The 19,749-nt window shown below is 42.7% G+C and overlaps 2 protein-coding genes across 2 annotated transcripts in view; one reads left to right on the forward strand and one right to left on the reverse strand.

Moving 5' to 3' along the window:
- Window positions 1–19,749, forward strand: part of TEX10 (testis expressed 10) — a 64,999-nt gene that overhangs the window by 32,180 nt on the left and 13,070 nt on the right. The window contains exons 11-12 of the mRNA XM_054164097.1: window positions 9,592–9,680; window positions 10,988–11,121. Coding sequence (XP_054020072.1) covers window positions 9,592–9,680; window positions 10,988–11,121 — 223 coding nt within the window. The remainder of the gene's footprint in view (window positions 1–9,591; window positions 9,681–10,987; window positions 11,122–19,749) is intronic.
- Window positions 6,782–19,749, reverse strand: part of STX17 (syntaxin 17) — a 225,328-nt gene continuing 212,360 nt past the window's right edge. Inside the window, exon 9 of the transcript XR_008462371.1 lies at window positions 6,782–6,791. The gene's annotated coding sequence lies outside the window, so the exon portion shown is untranslated. The remainder of the gene's footprint in view (window positions 6,792–19,749) is intronic.

Below are 19,749 nucleotides of genomic sequence, written 5' to 3' on the forward strand. Positions count from 1 at the left end.
GGAAGTGATTGAATCACCATCCCTGGATGTATTTAAAAGCAGTCAACATAATATGTGTAAGGATATGGTGTAGTAGTGGTAGAGTTACATAGTGGCTGGACTTGATGATCTTAGAGGTCTTTTCCAACCATTGTGATTCTGTGTAATTTATGTACCTTTATTCAGTGTAATTACCTGAATGTGATTTATATGCCTTCCTTATGCATAATAGTTATGATTTCTTTTACAACTTTTTATCCATTTGAACAGTGTGTCTGGAAATTATTTCACTGTAGTAGAGAACTGGACAGATAATATTTCACTGCCTTGATAAAAAACAATGGGAGTTAATTTATACCATTTCTCTCAAAGTAGAATGTCTGTAAATGAGATCTCCAGTGGCTTCAAACAGCCATTTCTTATTCTTGGGGGGGCTCTTTCCCTGTTGGGGTCTTGCAAAGAGTTGTTGTTTCTGTTACTCTTGGAAAAGGAGGGTGAGGACCATATAAATAAAAGCTGAGTGCTTTCCCCCAGCAAGCCATAAATTCTGTGGGAGTTCCTAGTCTTCACAGATTAGAGATAACTGGGGTAACTTTCATTCTGCTGCTTGTAACTGCAAATGGACTCTTTCTTTAAGAGGTAGTGCCTTTAAAATATTCTTTGTGTTTCCAGGCAATAATGAGGGAGTTCACCTAGGCATGTTTGTTGATTGCTGCTGTCCTCAGGAATCTGTGATTTAGAATAATTGGGGTGGATGTTTTAACGTCTGTTACTTACATGGTGTAAAACTGTGTTTCCCAATCTGTTACTCAGAGGTATTTTAAGGTCATAATATAGCTTAACATTTTCTATAGATACTACCTTTGTAAGTAGGTACTACTTTTACTTCAGTCATTCTAGATACATGCTTTGCAACCTTTAATGATATAATTTGGAGACGCAGTGAGAATGCAAAATGTAGGTAACAAAGAGCCTATGAACTGCTTCATCGAAGTCTTACTGGATGCCTGGTTGTAGACAGGAAAAAGAAAAACATTCTATTCTCAAAGTTCTTGCAAGCTGGTGAGACCTGTGGAGAAGAACCTAGGAGTCCTGGTGGACAAGAAGTTATCCATGGAACAGCTATATGACCTTGTGGCCAAGCAAGTCAAGGGCATCCTGGGGTGCATTAAGAGGAGTGTGTCCAGCAGATGGGGAGGTTATCCTCCTCTTCTACTCTGCCCTAGTGGGGGCCCACATAGAATAGGGCCTGCAAGAAAGCTGGTGAGGGACTTTTTAGGGTGTCAGATAATGATAGGACTAGGGGGAATGGAAAAAAAATAGAAATGGGTAGATTCATATTGGATGCTAGGGAGAAATTCTTCACCATGAGGGTGGTGAGACACTGGAACAGGTTGCCCAGGGAGGTGGTGGAAGCCCCATCCCTAGGAGTTTTTAAGGCCAGGCTGGATGTGGCTCTGGGCAACCTAATCAAGTGTGAAGTGTCCCTGCCCATGGCAGGGGATTTGGAACTAGATGATCCTTGAGGTCCCTTCCAACCCTAACAGTTCTGTGATTCTTATGTTGCATCCAGTTCTGGGCTCCCCAGTTCAGGAGGGACAGGGATCTACTTGAGAGAGTCACATGGAGGGCTACAAAGATGATTAAGGGACTGAAGCATGTGCCTTATGAGGAAAGGCTGGGAGACCTGGGGCTTTTTAGTCTGGAGAGGAGAAGAGTGAGAGGGGATCTAATAAATGTGTATAAATATCTGAGGGCTGGGTATCAAGAAGTAAGAGACAGACTCTTCTCACTTGCACTCTGTGATAGGACAAAGGATGTAAACTGCAGCACAGGAGGTTCCACCTCAACATGAGGAAGAACTTCCAAACTGTAAGGGTCACAGAGCACTGGAACAGGCTGTCCAAAGAGGCTATGGAGTCTCCTTCTCTGGAGACTTTCAAGACCTGTCTGGATGCATTCCTGTGTGACCTGCGATACAGTCCTGCTCTGGCAGTGGGGTTGGACTCAAAGATATCCAGAGGTTCCTTCCAACCCCTGACATCCTGGGATTCTGTGAACTTGGAGAGAATATTGTAACCCATTATTGTGAGTAACAACACTGACAGAGCAATTGAATGCAGTAGTTCTCCTACAGATGAAATGTAGAAAAGATTTCTGAACAGGGTTGTTTTTTTGGTTTGTTTTTGGTCGCTTGTTTGGTCTTCTGGTTGGTTGTTTTGATTTTGTTAAGAAATGGAGGAGTACAGAAAATTAAATGGTTACAGAAATAAGCTAAGCTCTTATTTAAAAAACCAAAGCAAGCAACAACATTGAAAAGAACTACAAACCCCACTTTCAAGTCATTACTAATAGTACAATGAAAAGCCAACTCAGGATCCCTTGGAAGGGAAGTCAAAAAAGCATGTATGTATAGAAAGGTGTAGCAATTATGAATGGGTTGTTAAGACAAATGTAAGAATAGGAAGGTGTGTATGTGTGTGTGTTCCCCTGTGAAGTGCTTTTTCTGGCTGTATTTTCACACCTCAATTTGGAAACAAAAATAGAGGAGGAAACTATTAAAGAGGTAACAAAAATGCTTAAGGCACTATTTTGGGTATAAACTAAGAAAAATATGCTTTCAAAATGGTGGCATTTACCTGACTGGGTGCCACTGAGGAAGATGAGCAAAGGATTGATCTGTTTCCCTTGCTTCAGGATCAGAAAGGATCCACTGCTCTTGAGCATTGGATCCTGGGGTGGGTTATGGTGCATTCCTCCATCTGCACCTGGTCAACAGATTTTACCTTGCTCCCTGTTACGTAAGGGTCTAGGACCTGCGAGAGGGAGAAAGCTAAATTTGTGTTGAAGGAGGTGGCCCTTTAAATTTGTTGCCAGTTAGTTGGTTGTAGTTTGATATTCCTAACCAAGAGGAGAAGAATTATGTTGCTGCACTTAGAATTGCACCTGTCAGTAAATGCTGCTTGCTCATTAGTGAATGTTTCTTCTGATTTGTGCTGTCGTTTATAATGTGTAAGCAGTTCTTTTCTTCAGACAACCTTTGCAACTGCAGAGCAAATGAGTGGCTGACAGGCTTACTTTTAACAATGCATAGCTCAAGTTGTTGTTTTGTTAAAATAGGGCTCATACTTTTTCCCCCCAAATCCCTGGTAATTCCTTGCACATGTTTGTTACGTTTCTGCCACATCTTCAAATGGAAGGACTTGATCCTTCAAAAGAGATAATGAAAGTTAAAACAAAAAACCTTGTGCTAACAAACCACTGCCTGCATATGGTAACCTGATAGAGGAAAAGGATGGGAAAAACTCCTCACTTGCTCCCAGTTTACCTTTGGGGCCTGTGCTGCATGGGGCAAAATAGGTCTGAATGATAAGATGGGTACAGAGATAGAGAAGCACCCAAAGATTTAATTTCTGTTTGTTTAAACAATTTCAACAGCAGTTTGTGACAGTCCTTGTTTCCTGTCTCTTCAAGAACTACTGTGAAAACCCAGAGTCCTCTTTCTTAGCAGTGTAACACAACTGATTTGATTAAGCTGGTGCAGGAACCTGACTGTATTCTTCACTGCAGTTGCATTTCAATTTGACTTAATTTTTTTTAAATTGAAGCTGAAAAGGAGTAAAGTGTGCCACTCTTGAGGTAAATAGTGGCACAGGGCTCTTCAGTCTTTTACAAGAACATATTTTACAGCAGTGCAAGTACATGCCTACACTGGGGGACAACTCCTTTTAGAAGATTTTATAACCTAGAACTAAAGAAACAGTTGCAGGAGACCTTGCTTTAAATCTGTGATCAATAGCTGATAAAATAGACCACAACAGGAGACCTCATTTTAAATTTAAGTTAGGTTTCTTCAGCTATTCTCTTGCAAACAAATAATTCTACAGAGTTTCAGGAACACCCTGTGCTAGAATATTCTCTATTGTGGCAGTGGAAGCAGCTTCCTGGAAGGTGAAGAGTTGGATTTTAGTTTCCGTGAACAGAAAATCCAACCCAACCTCTTGACCTTACACTTCTTGAGTTCTGTAGTCCTTGCATTTATGGACAAAAGGGTGATAGAATCAGTGCCTCAGAAGAGCTGTGAATCTTGCTTGTGTTTTTTCTTGTTTTACTTAAAAAATACTTGAAGAGTGGCCTCAGGATTTTGAGATTTATTACACTTCTAATTTTACTGCTCAACAACAAAGATGATAATAAAATTCTCAACGGAGCTGGAGCTTGCTGTGCTTGTAGGTGTGTTGCTGTCTGTGTTTTGGGAGTTTGAGCAGTGTGTTCGACAGGAGGACAAGTGGAAGGGTAATTTCTAAAATAACTGCAGCAAGGTTCATCAGAGTTACTCTATCAGAGACCTCTAAATTACCCAAAAGGCTCCTTATAACTACAGAAGTCAAAACCTATGCCTTAAACCTGAACCAGAAATCAATTGGTAGTTTGAGTCAGGAAGCAAAAAGGTTAATGAGCTGTAGCTGAGAAATAACTGCTTGTGCACAAACTGCAGTTGGGTTATGCTGCAGCTGGGTGACACAGCCCAACCTGAAAAGATCAACAGTGGGAACAGAAGTCGGTCTGGAGTTAAAATGTATCCACAAGTGATAACAGGAACGCATTGCACAGTTGCTGTGACGGAGAAATAGTAGCTGTGCTAATGGCAAGAGGAGCAGTGATTTTTAAGTTAATTAGATGCAGCTTTTCTTTTAATACCATTTGGCATACACAGCAGGTTACCTAAAAGTGCAATCCTAAACCTCAGCAGAGAGGTTATCATGGAGAGCAAGTAACCTTATGGAAATTACAACTTGTAATTCATCATAGTTAATATGGATTTGGACTAGCTGACAGAAGAGGTCTCTCACATGCAATTTGGTAACAGGTTCCCATTGTCGGTAAAAATTTATTCAAAAAGGGGAGCTTATAATAAGAGGCACTTTACCTAGATGATTACCTCTCTTCCACCTATAAATCATATATTTTGTTTTTTTTAGTTAAATGTCTATCATGTAATTTATAAGCATCATGGAAACCTTTTAAAGGTAAGGTGCACGTAGTTCTTAGTTACCCATTGTAGTCTGAATATATTGAACTAAGTTTTTTTTGAAGTAATTTGTAATGTATTTGTAGTACATCCATTCTAGAACTACATTTCTTTTGTTCTGTGTTGTTTACTTTTGGTTTCTTTTAATGTGAACCTTAGAACTGATCCACTTTACGTTATGGCTGTTTGGGTTCTAAGGTAACTGAAGCCTTGACAGCTGGTTAGAGTTGTATTTAAACTTCTCCTATGCTGTAATGCTGTTCCATTTGCAATGTTAGAAAGACATTGATCTTGGCCTTAAATTGTTATATATGTGAGATCCCAACCTAGTCTTTGATTACCAGATCTTCTGTTATTCTTCCATCACGCTTTTTGTATCGAGCCAGTCATGCTCACTGGAGGAGTGATTACATAATGTTATGCTTTGTCCCTGTTGCTTCAGTAGAAGGTCCCATGTTTTGTCTATTGCATTATGTCCCACTTGGAAAACAAAGTATCACAGTATATTAGAGGTTGGAAGGGACCTCAAGAATAGAATAGAATAGAATAAACCAGGTTGGAAGAGACCTTCGAGATCATCATGTCCAACCTATCATCCAACACTACCTAATCAACTAAACCATGCAACCAAGCATCCTGTCAAGCCTCGCCCTGAACACCCCCAGCGACAGCGACCCCACCACCTCCTCAGGCAGCCCATTCCAGTGGGCAATCACTCTCTCTGTGTAAAACTTCCTCCTAACCTCCAGCCTAAACCTCCCCTGACGCAGCCTGAGACTGTGCCCTCTTGTTCTGGTACTGGTTGCCTGGGAGCAACCTCCGCCTCACTACAACCCCCCTTCAGGTAGTTGTAGAGAGCAATAAGGTCACCCCCGAGTCTCCTCTTCTCCAGGCTAAGCAACCCCAGCTCCCTCAATCTCTCCTCATAGGGCTTGTGCTCCAAGCCCCTCACCAACCTTGTTGCCCTTTTCTGGACACACTCCAGCAAGTCAACATCCTTCCTAAACTGAGGGGCCCAGAACTGGACACAGGACTCAAGGTGCGGCCTAACCAGTGCAGTGTACAGGGGCAGAATGACCTCCCTGCTCCTGCTGGCCACACTGTTCCTGATGCAGAAGAGATTGAGTCCAACCCCCCTGCCAAAGCAGGGTCACTAAGGGTAGTCCGCACAGGAATGCATCCAGGTGGGTTTTGAAAGCTGGATTCCCTCTGCCTGTAGGACTTTGTGGTGCACAAGGATCTTCACCGCTGTAGCAGATGAGGAGGTGATGGTTTTTTTTCTAGCTTGCAAATAAGGAGCTTGAGGCAAGAGAAAGTTACAGACAGAAGTACGTGAAAGTACCTGCTGACTTAAGGAATTCAGAAGGAATTGTGCACTGGGGTTTTTTTCAGAATAGTTAGCATTTACTCTCTTGAAAGCAAAGGACTGACTCTGATTGCACTGGAAGTGCAGGTGGTGCAATAGAGATCAGACAGATCTCTGTGCTGCTCTTGAAGATAAGATGCAGTTGTATAGCTCCACAGCTGTTAATGGCCTTTCAGTCTTTTTCGTGCTGTTGAGCTGTTGCTGGACTGGTAATAACTAGCAGACAGAAGGGATGAGAGTAGCCTCTACTACGAATGTGGTTTTTCTAATCTAAAAGTAAATGTAATTCCCTTTAGGATGAGACTTTGAGAAATGTGTTGCCACTAACTTGCTGTCTTCCAACTTGGAAAAAGTCTTTATCCAGCATCTCACAGAAAACTCTGATACGAATAGGAGGGTGACTCAGTATAGTGCCTACACTCTATTGTTTAGCTGAATTTCTGTGCTAAGCCTGTCTTCTGCTTTTTTAAACTATCTCATGCCAAGCTGAAGATTGTAGGCAGCATTCTCTGTTACATTCTAAATTGAATGCTAGGTAGTTTTTAACCTCAATGTGCTTTTAACCTGGAGGCTTCTTTTATGTATGTAATAAATTTAACTTTAAAAGAAGTCAACTGCAACTGAATTTTGGGATCTCACTTTTACATGCATGTGTCTCAGTAAGCCTTGCTTACAAGTCTTGTCTTAAAACCATTTAATACCTCTGTCAAGTTTTGTGTCATACCCTGCCTCCTTGTTCCCAGGGCAGAACAGCAGTAATTCTGTCTGCTTCCTCTTGTGTCTATGCTGATGGAACTTAGCTTGGCATGCTGTTAGGTACATAAAAGACTTGTCCTGTTTTGTGAGTGTGCAGTCAAATGTGGATAAGCAAAACTGCTCAAGAGTTTGAGAAATTCCAAGGCACTAAGCAATAAGCTCCAGCATAATTTTTCTTGTCCAGGTATGTTCTAAGCCCGTTGTTAGCCAGCAGTGAATCTGAGTTTTTGTTCAGTCTCATCCGGAATCAGTGTAAAATTCTCATGTCTGCTGATTCTGTTATGAGGAATTTGACACATCTGCTGTTTCCAGGAAAAATATTTTAAACCATGTTCTGACTAACTTTGTCATGCAAGTACCTGCTCTCTTAATCTGTGCTTACTAGAAATTCTTTCCATGCTTCCTGTCTTCCTGCCAGAGATTTTATTGTCGTATTTTCCCAACTCCCTTTGTGGCTTCTCATCTGACTTCTCCCAATCTCTTGCATGCCCACCACTTTGCTCTGTGACTGCATCACAGTTTGAACTTGTCCAGTAAGACCTACAGTCTCTGTAATCTCTCTTCATTCTCACCAATGCTTATTATTATACAATGAGTGACTCCAGATCTGATTCATGGTCCCTCTGCATTGGATTCAAGCAACTTCTTCCCCTTTGTTGAAGAGGACATGGGTTTAATTGTCTCTTTTGGTGTATGGATCTAATTCTTGTGTGAATTCTTATATAGAACCTTTGAGAAAATAGGTTGCAAGACCTCTTGCTGATATAGTTGAGTATGTATGAAAACTCTTTTGATGCTGTAATGAGTCAGATGTGGATCTTCTTGGGAAAAGGGAAGAGATGATCCTTTTTCCTGAGAGAAGGCTGCTAGCCATGGCCAAGGGTTTGTCTCATTGTTGGCAGCCAAGTGTCCAGCCTCATGACTGACAGACTACAGGTCAAAAAAAAGGAAGATGCAACTCAGGCCTCAGAGGAGGACCCAAGGTCTCCTAGGGACTAGGCACCATGCAGAGCTACCTGCACAGAAGAGTCACTAGATCACTTGAAATATGCCTGTAAAGTAAGGTTGTACCATTAAGACTAGGATGTGAAGTGGGAACTTCATTTAATAAAGCTTTTCCCTGTTCTCTCTCACCTAGCTGTGATTCTCTCTCTTTCCCCCACCCCCCCTAGAGTTCATTATCCTACATAGTAGTCTAATTGAACCCTTTTTTTTTTTAAAGAAATTGTGTAATTATTTTCTTTCTTTTTGAGTAACTCCAGACACATGCATAATCTAGCTGTCATTTTTGTGGATGCTGAAGTACCGTGGATGTATTTTCATGGGATGGCAAAATGTATATTTCTGGCACAAAGGTATACCAAACTCGATAGCTTTGCTCCCAAATCATGGAGCGTTAAAAAAATGCCTGAAAAGCAAGCTAGCCAGAATTTTGTTACCCATGAGCCTAAGCCATTTTGGCTGTTAGCAGAAAGAAATTAGGGGGAGGGGGGAAAGCAATCTGAGGCAGATAGTTGGCTTCAAAAATGGCATTCAGAAGCTCTGAAATTTCACAGGATTGGAAGAGCAGAAAGCAGCAATCTCTTACGGCAAAGATCCGTAGTCTGCAGTGCGAGTGCCAAGAGCAGCAAGCAAGTAAATTGAAATAACCTGCGTTTTGCACACTGGGATGTGGCTTTGAGCAGCAGCCTCCTGAGGAAAGCGTGTGAGGTGTGCTTGCTCCCTGCTCCTCCCATCCTCCTGGTTCTGCACCAATACATGGGCAAGACCTTGCCCTTAGTTCGGTGATCGGCGGTGCCTGTTTGCTCGAGTTTCCGCAAGCACATGCGGCTTCTAATTTGAGAAACAGAAGTAGGCTGGTGCTCCACTTTCTTACAGATTGCCCCTAAAAAGGGAAGTGTCAGGCAGCTTTGATAAGGAGTTGGCTCCTGTCTTTGCATATTGCTCCTCTTTGTGTTCCAAATCTCGAACAAGTTTTTAATTTAGTGCTGTGTTTAATAGCTTTAGCTGCTCGAAAATAGATGCTGAGGCTGCTTTTAAATGGGATCTATTGTTCATGTAAAGAGCTGTGTTCAAAGTAGTAGATGTAACAAAAAATACAGCCCAGCCTGGCAATATGATGACTTCTACCAAATAAGGGGAAGGGAACTAATTTACTGTATGTTGGCTGTTGTCACTGTATTAAAGGTTATGCTGGTATTTATGAAAAGTTGCTATCTCGGTAATTTAATCAACTTAACAACCTGAGCCCATGTAGGGCTACAAAGTTCAGTATTGTCTTGAAAAGAGCGGGTTCTGGGTTTGAAGCTATTGAAACTGCGATTCTAGCAACAGCAGTTGGAAACAGGAATGCTAAAATTAACAATGTAGTCATGCTAATTTCTTGTATTGTGCAGGTAGGTTGTGAATTCTTAATTACATGGTTTTTAATAAACTATCTGCTATTGGTTTTGTGTAGATCATCCTTTGCAGGCTGGAAGTGCCAAGTGCAGGATAATTCAGTGAATGATGTGGACTATTTCAGCTTCTTGTTTTCAACCCTTATAGGTAATCCATGTGAATGTCATAATTCAGAATTATTGCAATGAAATTTGTTTTGATAGTCAATTACTGGATTTAATTTAGAATAAATGGTGTAGTAAGTACTTCCTGAGAGTGATTATAATCTTGTTAAATGCTTTTGGTATGAGATACCCTTTTTTTTCCCCCCCTCTTGATCTTATTTTTGACACCTTATTTTTCACTTTGCCCTTTGGGCTGCACATTTGCATGCTTCTCATGATTCTAGCAGCTTTCTTTGGAATGAGGAAAAACCTACATTTGGCATATGACCCAGACAAAACTTTGGGTTCCCCCCCAGATTAAATGCCTTTTATTGGCTCATAATAATATAAACTGGTGCCTCTGGGACTTCCTGTGGATATGCTTATGCTATTAAAAACATTCCATCAGAATAAAGTAATCAAAGTTTGTTGAACTGAGCTGCCCAGAGTCAGCACGTGAGCAGAATTACTTGTACTACTTATATTCTTACTGATACATAAACCCAGTTTATATATCAGGTGGTGGTGCAGCTTTGGGGAACTGCAGTGGCTAAAATGGCATAGGACTGGGAAATACCTTCCAGTAACTTGTCCTGTGTATTTTCTTCATCACCTCAGTTGCTTGTAATATTCAGCTACTTTGCTTTCAAAAATGACCTTTTTTTCCTGAAACAGTGAAGAGGAATCTGTATTAACAACTAAGAAAACAAAAGCAGAACCAAAAATCACTGTTTGGGAGCAGTAGTTCTGTTGTACTAAAACATCCAATGCCTGGCTAGAAATAATTACCCAAACCATTTGTAATTTTTGTTTGTTTGTTTGTTTTAAACCCTGAGGTCAAACACTGTAACCAGTGTTACTGTGAACACAATAGTGAACTGTCTTGCATTATACCTGGCATTTTAAAAATCTTTTTTGAAGGTACCTATGCATTGAAAATGCAGCACAACATTGGCTTCTCACAGGGTTTCTTTCCTGTCTATTGTTGTTTGAATGGGTATGGCTTTGTTTCGTGGGTTTTGGGTTGGGGTTTTTGGTGGTGGTGTTTTTGGGGGGGGGTTGGGGTGGGGTGGTGTGTGTTGTGGGTTTTTTGTTGTTTGGTTGTTTTAGTTTCCATTTCCCCCCCCGCCCCCAGAAGTCAGATATGCTTTGATATTTTGCTGTGCTTAATTTAAAATACCCAGTAAGAGTTTTTATCAGAGAATGTTATGCAGATGTAATTTAAAAGACAGGTTTTGTCAGTGATGCTGCTGAAGTAGAACAGTGCTTGACTTGCTTTGTGATTCTGTTGTACTGCTTCTTTTTCTCTAGGGTTTTCCAGAGAGGAGTTGACTAGTCTCCAGGGCATTAGAGGAAAACCACACATTAGCCAGACACAGCTTTCACCTGTCCGTCTTTACCTAACTGATCTGGACCAGTTTTTACACCACTGGGCTGTGACAGAGGTAATACATCAACACTAATTCTAAATGACAGCGTACAAACTCCGAGTGCTCTCCATCCCTTTTCCACAGATGCCTAAATCTTGTTCTGAGTTCAGCTGAAAAAAAGAATGAAAAATATAATAGCTGTCAAGCAGCCAGTGTTTTTCTGCAGCCATCAGAGAGTATTTTGAAGCAAGCTGCTTTAAAAGGTGAATGTTTGGATGTGTAGTATGCAAAACAATACCCCTGGAAAAAATGGGTAGAGGTCTTGGTGGAAAATTCCTAAACACTACTCAGACCAGCAGTGTGTTTTGCCTTTCAAAATTAAATTAGCTGTAAAAATACTAATTATGGAGTTGGTTTTGAGACTAAATCCCACTGTCAATTAAAAAGCACTTGCATTATATGAGATTTTAACTTGGAAATAATATTAAGTTGGCAATGGTGATTGTTTAGAATAACAGAATTCTGATGTTTAATTAATCAAAAAATATTCTGGGGTTAGTAACTTCACTGAATTCAGTTCCTGTTTGTAAGATTGGGAGAGCTGAAATCTTGGTTTATTGATCTGAGCCATCAGGTTTTATTCAGAACAGGTACATTAGTGTTCATTCTGGCTCAGCTCTCTTTATCACTTAGCAGAAACCACTTCAAGGTCTGAAATCATGTTTTAATGACATGCCAGTTTGACAGCATGTGTGAAATTTGTCATGATTACAGAAGAGTGGGCTTTCAGTTGTATGATCTAGTCTGAGTTTTCATGGCAGTCTTTCTGGTTCAAGAAAGCAGTATAGTGTATTTTTCTCTTCTAATTTGTAAAGTTCAAGTGATAATCTACTGAAACTAACAATAGTCCCAAGGCATACACTGAACACAGGCTGTTACTTGTTGAAAATTATTTTGAGCAAAGTTGGTTGTTTGGTGCCATGACTGGAAACCATCTTCATAGGTCCTGCTTTCAGTCAGCCTGTGAAGTAGCTGAACTTTCTAATTTCTTCTGCTTTGTCTCTTCTGGGCAGTAGTGAAGCATTTTCTCACCAAAACTCCTTTATCCAGTATTGGAAAAACTAGAATGCTCTTTCTGCCTGTCCTGTACAGTACTGTTCCTCTGTGAATGCAGCAGAGGGGTTACTCGTTCTTCAAAGAATTGGCATGGTTTCGTACAGCACCTGAAGGATTTGTGTGTCCCTTACCTGTTTCTGGAAATGCCAACTTTTGTGTTGTCTCCTTCTCTTCCTCTGTTTGCTGCTCTTCCACAAATCTGGCAAAGTTTTCTGGGAAGCTACACAATGGGGCTATTTTCACTTGGGGACAGCAAAGTGTTCTGATTGTTACTAATTTGTTTGTGCCTTTGGTTCCTGTTTGCAAGTTTGATTTACTTCTGCCACAGTCTTTTCAGTGTTTTGGTGCTATCAAGGAGAGTTGTTATTTTCAGAAACTTGAGACTTGTCCTTTTTTGCCCTTTCCTTTTTTTTTAAAGTGTCTTTTCTTGGGAAAGATGCTCTTTCAGATTCTCAGAAGTGAAAGGCAGCCATTAAGTAGAGAGTTGGAGATTCCTGGGTAGTAATGAGAGGGAACTGGACATCCTGTGCAGCACTGCACTTCCGCAGTTGTCAGCCTGAAGTCTTTTTCTTAATTTTTTTTCTGGAGACCTAAGTTGTGAAAAAGAATAGGAATAAAAGTTTCACACAGCAAAAATGTGTGAAGAACAGTGAGAATCGTAGACCCACCTGATTTTGTAGACTCTAAACCAAAGGGAGTTCTGAACTGCTGCTTACAACTCTTAAGCTTGTTAATGAGGAAAAGCCTCCACTCTCATTCTCATTTTTGTGATTGTGGAAAGTTTCTAGCAAGCCGGGTTGTATCAGATACACCTCAAATGTGGTTAGGAATAGTCAGTAAGGATTTATGAAGGATGAATGATGCTCAACCTACCTGTTAGCTTCTGCAAGAAGCTGACTGGCTTGGTAGATGATGAGAGAGCAGTTTATCTTGACTGAGTATGGGTTTTGATGCTGTATCCCATAACATCCTTGTCACATGCTGGCAGCAAATGGCTTAGATATGTAGGCAGAGGGCTGGACTGAAACTGCATGAGAGGCCAGGCCAGAGGGTTGTGATCAGTGATACAAAGTCCAGTTGGAGGGAAGTCACTAGTGGTGCACCCCAGGGATCAGTACTGGGGACAGTAATTTCTAATGTTTATTAATGACCTGAACAGTAAGACCTGAGTGCACCCTGAGCAAGTTTGCAGATGGCACAAAACTGGTGATAGATCAGACAGTTGTGCTGCTTTTCAAAGGGATATGGACAGGCTGGTGAACCTGGGCAGAGAGGAGCTTCATGAAGTTCAGTAAAGCAAAAATGCATATTCCTGTACCGGGAAGAGAAGGATCAGGAGGGACAGTAGGGCACAAGTTAAAACATGAAGCTCCATGTAAACACAAGAGAACATTCTCACAGTGAGGGTGATGGAAACAATGGAATAAATGGCCTGGGTATGTGATGATTCCTATCCATGGACATGCTGAACCAGGCTGGGTAACCAGCTCAAGCCGACCTGGTTTGAGCAGGGGCGTTGGACTAGTAGCCAAGAGTGTCCCTTCCAACTTGAGTGATTCTTTGAAAATGTCTCCTCTTGAAAAAACAGAACTTTAGTTTCGGCATTATTTGGGGGGTTTAGGGCATAATGAGATTCCCAGTGTGCAGAGATTTTTTTATTATTATTATTTGTTAGGTTGTTGCACTTAGATGTGATTTGCAAGCCAAAACTATTCCTGTTAAGTGCTTGCCAGGAGGACTGATGTGCAGTGCTGAGGCTTTTCTTGGGGTTTTTGGGAGTGATTTCTTCCCCCCACCCCAGAATTTATGGACAGAAATGTAGGGCTACCTCTTCAGTAGCTTTCTTTTCTACTAGAGAAGAATTAAGGTATTCTTTCCTCTTGCCTCTGATCTGGTGATAATGGTTTCTGGGACATGGACTGTTCCAAATCTCTTTGTTTTTACAAAGAGAAGAGGTAAGCATTAAGACAACCATTTCCTTTTATGAATTACAGGATTCCATTTGTTTTTCACTTGGGTAGTTTTGATTTCAGATGCAGTTATTATATGCCAAGTGATAGAACTACACTGAAGTTACCACTTAAACATATTAAAAATGGGATGTTATGCTTTTAGCTGAGTGCCTTTTCTGTGTTTAAATATCTAATACAGTGCTGTGATCACTAAGGTTCAGGGATTTTTCTCTTTTTGTTGAGTAACATTTTTTAGCTTTAAACATGTTGACCCATATTCTGTTTGTAAAGAAAATACTTTGGGGGCTGTATTCCATAAAACCTTTAGGAGTTTTGAAGGCTGGACTATTAAGGAAAACAAAATGCAGGAGGGAGAAGGGGCATGCACAAAAAAATCTTGGTGTGGAAAAAAGCTTCCAGTTCAAGATTTGCCAGAAGTTGCACAGGAATACGTTTTTTGTAGAGCAAGTAGATTCCACCAGGTATTGAACAAGCTGCTCTGCCCTCAAAAGAAAACAAAACAAACAGCAACACAAAAAACCCTGAATCCCAGAGCTGGGGAGAAGACCGCTAGAAAGTCACGAGGCTCTTCTAGGATGCCTCGAAAGGCAGTGAAATACTATGGTTCTGTGTGCATTGAGTTTGAGGGAGGTGAGTTTACAGACTGATTTCTCCAAGTGGCAGTAGAATAGAATAGACCAGGTTGGAAGCGACCTTCAAGATCATCACGTCCAACCTATCAACCAATCCAACCCACCTAAACAACTAAACCATGGCACCAAGCACCCCATCAAGTCTCCTCCTAAACACCTCCAATGATGGTGACTCCACCACCTCCTCAGGCAGCCCATTCCAATGGCCAGTCACTCTTTCTGTGTAGAACTTCTTCCTAACATCCATCCTAAACCTACCCCAGTGCAGCCTGAGACTGTGTCCTCTTGTTCTGGTACTGGCTGCCTGGGAGAAGAGACCAACCTCTGCCTGTCTACAGCCTCCCTTCAGGTAGTTGTAGACAGCAATAAGGTCACCCCCGAGTCTCCTCCTCTCCAGGCTAAGCAACCCCAGCTCCCTCAGCCTCTCCTCATAGGGCTTGTGTTCCAAACCCCGCACCAACTTCATTGCCCTTCTCTGGACACGCTCCAGCAAGTCAACATCCTTCCTAAACCGAGGGGCCCAGAACTGGACACAGTACTCGAGGTGCGGCCTAACCAGTGCAGTGTACAGGGGCACAATGACCTCCCTGCTCCTGCTGGCCACAGTTCCTGATGCAGGCCAGGATGCCATAGGTCAAGGTGTGATCCAGTTTTGGACCCAAAATATTTTTAGTTGTGACAAAGTTATTTTATTTAAATGAAGAAGTGTTATAGGAAATAATAAACCCCAGCTTGACTTAGTCATGCTTTTGGTAGAATTGAGTAGAGCAGCACAGCTGCTGAATGCTGAATCCTTCATGCTTTCCTTTGCTGGGTAAGGAGGTTTGTGGTGATGCTGTAGTGTGAAGCAAAATATTTGCAGTAATTTAAATACCTAGTGAGGGAGAACAGCCCTCTGTTGGCTGTGGACCAGGCAGTGTTCAGGCCTCTACTCTGAGAATTGCTCATTTAAGAGAGTTCTCATTGTGTAGTTTTAATTCTTGAGTTTCTTCATAACGGCACAACATTTTATTGTGGATGAAAACAAGTAAGGAGCTGATGGAATTAGGATTTGACAGCCTGCCCTCCTATTAATAAATGAGACTAGTGATCATGTTATTATTATTACTTTATCCATTTCCCTCTTTCTTCCCTTCCATTGCTGGTTTTGCCTAAAGCATTGCCTAGGTTTTGGCTCTCTGATAATTCAGCCTAAGCAAATACTAGCTGCCCAGAAGTTTTGTGACAATCAGCAAGTGGAAGAGAAAAAACTAGATTGGTGCTGTAGGTTAGGAATTAACTGTTCAACCACAGAGAGAAATTCCTTCAGAGTACTAGATAGCCCCAGGGGAGGGCACAGGATATTGTAATCTGTTATTCCATTCCCTTTTCCTGTATCTCCCTATATAAGGAGCAGGCTTTCCAGTTGCCTGAAGGGAGGCTGTAGCCAGGTGGGGGTTGGTCTCCTTTCCTATGCAACCTGTGACAGGAGAGGACACAGTCTCAAGCTGCACCAGGGGAGGTTTAGGCTGGATGTTAGGAAGTTCTTCACAGAGTGATTGCCCATTGGAATGGGCTGCCCAGGGAGGTGGTGGAGTCACCATCACTGGAGGTGTTCAGGAAGAGACTGGATGGGGTGCTTGGTGCCATGGTTTAGTTGATTGGATGGAGTTGGGTGATAGGTTGGACTCGATCTCAAAGGTCTTTTCGAACTTGGTTTATTCTCTTCTGGGTGTGGGGCTGCTGCTTTTGCTTTTGATTGCTTGGGAGCAAGGCCTGGCTGGCAGAAATCTCTTTCTGTGTGGGTGAGGCCTGCTCTGGCCCTATCTTGTGGGGCTGGGGGGGCAGGAGGGAGCAGTGAGGCCTGGCATGAGGGAGGTTTGGCTGTCGGGGGGGGATATTTTTGGTGCGTCATTGAGGCCTAGCAGAGGCCTCGACTGGGGCTGAGCCAGGGCTGATTCTGAGGATGTGCAGATATGTCCTTTTGCCTTGGTACCTTTGTAAATAGTATTTCTGTTTGACCTCCAATCCTCTGAGAGTGTGTCTTTACTCCTTTAGCGTAAATTCATTCTGTCCTCAGTCTGGAGCTGTTTCAGCTCTAAACCAAGACAATTGCCACCAGGCAGCTTGTAACTCAGTTTCTGCTTTCTGTGTGGCAGCAGCCCTCTGGCCAGCCTGTGTGGGCATCACTGCACCAGGCTCAGCAGGTGCTGCCCCTTGTTGCATGGTGGTGCCAGGGGGTTGTGAGGCAGGAGCAGCTGCAGTTATGGTGCTGAAGAAATGGGAAGGCAAGGGTCCCAGGTGTGAATCTGTAGGAGGCCCCAGCTTGTTTGTAGAATCAACCAGGTTGGAAAAGACCTCAGAGATCATCAAGTCCAACCTATTATTTATTCCCTAACACCTCCTGACAACTAAACCATGGCTCCAAGTGCCACATCCAAGCCTTTTTTGAACACCTCCAGCAACAGTGACTCCAGCACCTCCCTGGGCAGCACATTCCAGTGGCCAATTACTATTTCTGGGAAGAACTTTCGCCTCACTAACTTCCCCTGGCACGGCTTGAGACTGTGTCCTCTTGTTCTGGTGCTGGATGCCTGGGAGAAGAGACCAACCCCCACCTGGCTACAACCTCCTTTCAGGTAGTTGTAGACAGCAATAAGGTCTCCTCTGAGCCTCTTATTCTCCAGGCTAAACAATCCCAGCTCCCTCAGCCTCTCCTCATGGGGCTTGTGCTCCAGACCTCTCCCCAGCCTCTTTGCCCTTCTCTGGACACGTTCAAGTGTCTCAGTGTCCTCCTTAATCTGAGGGGCCCAGAACTGGATGCAGTACTCAAGGTGTGGCCTAACCAGTGCTGAGCACAGGACAGAATGACTTCCCTTCTCCTGCTGGCCACACTGTTCCTGATACAGGCCAGGATGCCATTGGCCTTCCTGGCCACCTGGGCACACTGCTGGCTCATGTTCAGCTGCTGTCAACTAGTATCCCCCAGATCACTCTCTATCTGGCTGCTCTCCAGCCACTCTGACCCCAGCCTGTAGCTCTGCATGGGGTTGTGTGGCCAAAGTGCAGACCCTGGCACTTGGACTTGCCCTGAAATCTTCCTGGCTGACCTGAAATCAATCTTCCACAACCTGGGAAGTGGAATAGACCCCACCTAAAAGTGCCAAGTCCTGAAGTGGAACGAGTGCCCTTGTTGGCTTTATTGCTCACTGTTGAACTTTGTTTTCAAATGCAGAAGGCAGCAGCCGCAGCTTTCTGGCGCTCGCTGGCTGCACTGTGCAGCGCGTGCTGGGCTTTCCGAGCGGTCAGGAACCACAGGAGGCCATCTGATGTGTAACATACGCACGTCAGGTGCAGGGGAAGAGGTGTGCCTCTGGAGAGGGCAGGCGGTGTGAGGGAGAAGAGTAACCTGAGGTATTTGAAATGGCAGTTTGGACTTGAGGAGTGCTGTATCCAGGGCACTTGGTAGTGTGGGGGATAACTAATTGGTGCAAAGGCCAAGCAAATGCACTTCTGATAGGAATTAATGCTGTTAAGTGGTTTGTAACCAAAAAAATGGCTTGAGATTGCTCCTTTTTGTAACTTCATCCAGTGAGTGGTAACTGGTGTAGCAGCAATCTGAAGCTGTGTTGATTTTTTGTGTGGAAGCTTTTAGGTAAATGGTGCTTTTTATTTTTCCCACTTAAGGAGCAGTGCTTTAAAAAAGAATTTCCCTTTAAAGGCTATTTTGTATAGCTGTAAAGTTCAATCTTCATGCCTTGTCTAAAAGATAGGTGAAATGTGGGAATCTTGGTTCCTCTTCTGGAGTGAATTCTGCCTTACTACAGCCAATTACTTAAGATCAGACCCTTGTAGCTGGCAATAAATGGGGCTCCAGAACGAATGGTTGCAGCCTTAGGGGAGAGGCTCCAGTCTTTGCTCATTTTAACTGTGCCTGTAGTGTGTGTCGGTAATTCTGTTGACTGCTCTGTAATTGAATTGCTCTGCCAGTATCAAATGAAATAGTGCCAACAGAAATGAACAATTTAACAAGGTAACCATGTATACATGATAATTTCTGTTGTAATATTTGATATTTGTGACACTTGAACGTTTGGGGGGGGGAAAGCAAATGATAGTTTGAAGGTTCTGCTTGAAGTCAGGATTCTAGAGGGATGTTGAACACATAGCAGACTTGAAATAAAATACTGAGCAAAATGTTTAAGAGCAAACCCATGGGCAGGTCAGCTGCTTTTAAAAGCAGTCCTGAATCCTATGTACTGAAGTGTGTCAAAACCAGAGAGTTCTTACAAGTGAAACAGGAGGGGAAGGCTGTACCTGAGCTGACAGGCTAGGAAGAATTCTGATAAGTCAATGAAGATAGCAAGTCTTAATGGATGCTAATTAAAAGTTCTGTGAGATGTTTGTTTCAGGAAGCAAAAGCTGGTATTGCAGCAGTGTAGCTTAGCTTAAAGCAGAGATGAACACTGTAAAGAAAACCTAAATTTTTGAAGTGCAGATTTTGAGTTGAAGTTCCTGTAAGATTTCCACTTGTCATGTTCACGGAGCTTTCCAGGCTGGAGTTACGCTGGGGAGAAAGGGCAGTTGAGGGTAAATAGTATCCCTTCTGAACTAGAGCTCTATACAGCTACCTGAAGGGGAGTTGTAGACAGGCAGAGGTTGGTCTATTCTCCCAGGCTACCAGCACCAGAACAAGAGGACACAGTCTCAGGCTGTGCCAGGGGAGGTTTAGGCTGGAGGTTTGGAGGAAGTTTTACACAGAGAGAGTGATTGCCCATTGGAATGGGCTGCCTGAGGAGGTGGTGGAGTCACCATCACTGGAGGTGTTCAGGAGGAGAGTTGATAGGGTGCTTGGTTGCATGGTTGAGTTGATTAGGTGGTGTTGGATGATAGGTTGGATGCGATGATCTTGAAGGTCTCTTCCAACCTGGTTGATTCTATTCTATTCACTATGCTCTACTTTTTATCATCCTTAAGGAGGGTAAAAAATACTCTCTAATCCT

Source organism: Dryobates pubescens, chromosome 9, assembly GCF_014839835.1.
Source record: "Dryobates pubescens isolate bDryPub1 chromosome 9, bDryPub1.pri, whole genome shotgun sequence".
In the NCBI taxonomy this organism is placed as follows: Eukaryota; Metazoa; Chordata; class Aves; order Piciformes; family Picidae; genus Dryobates; species Dryobates pubescens.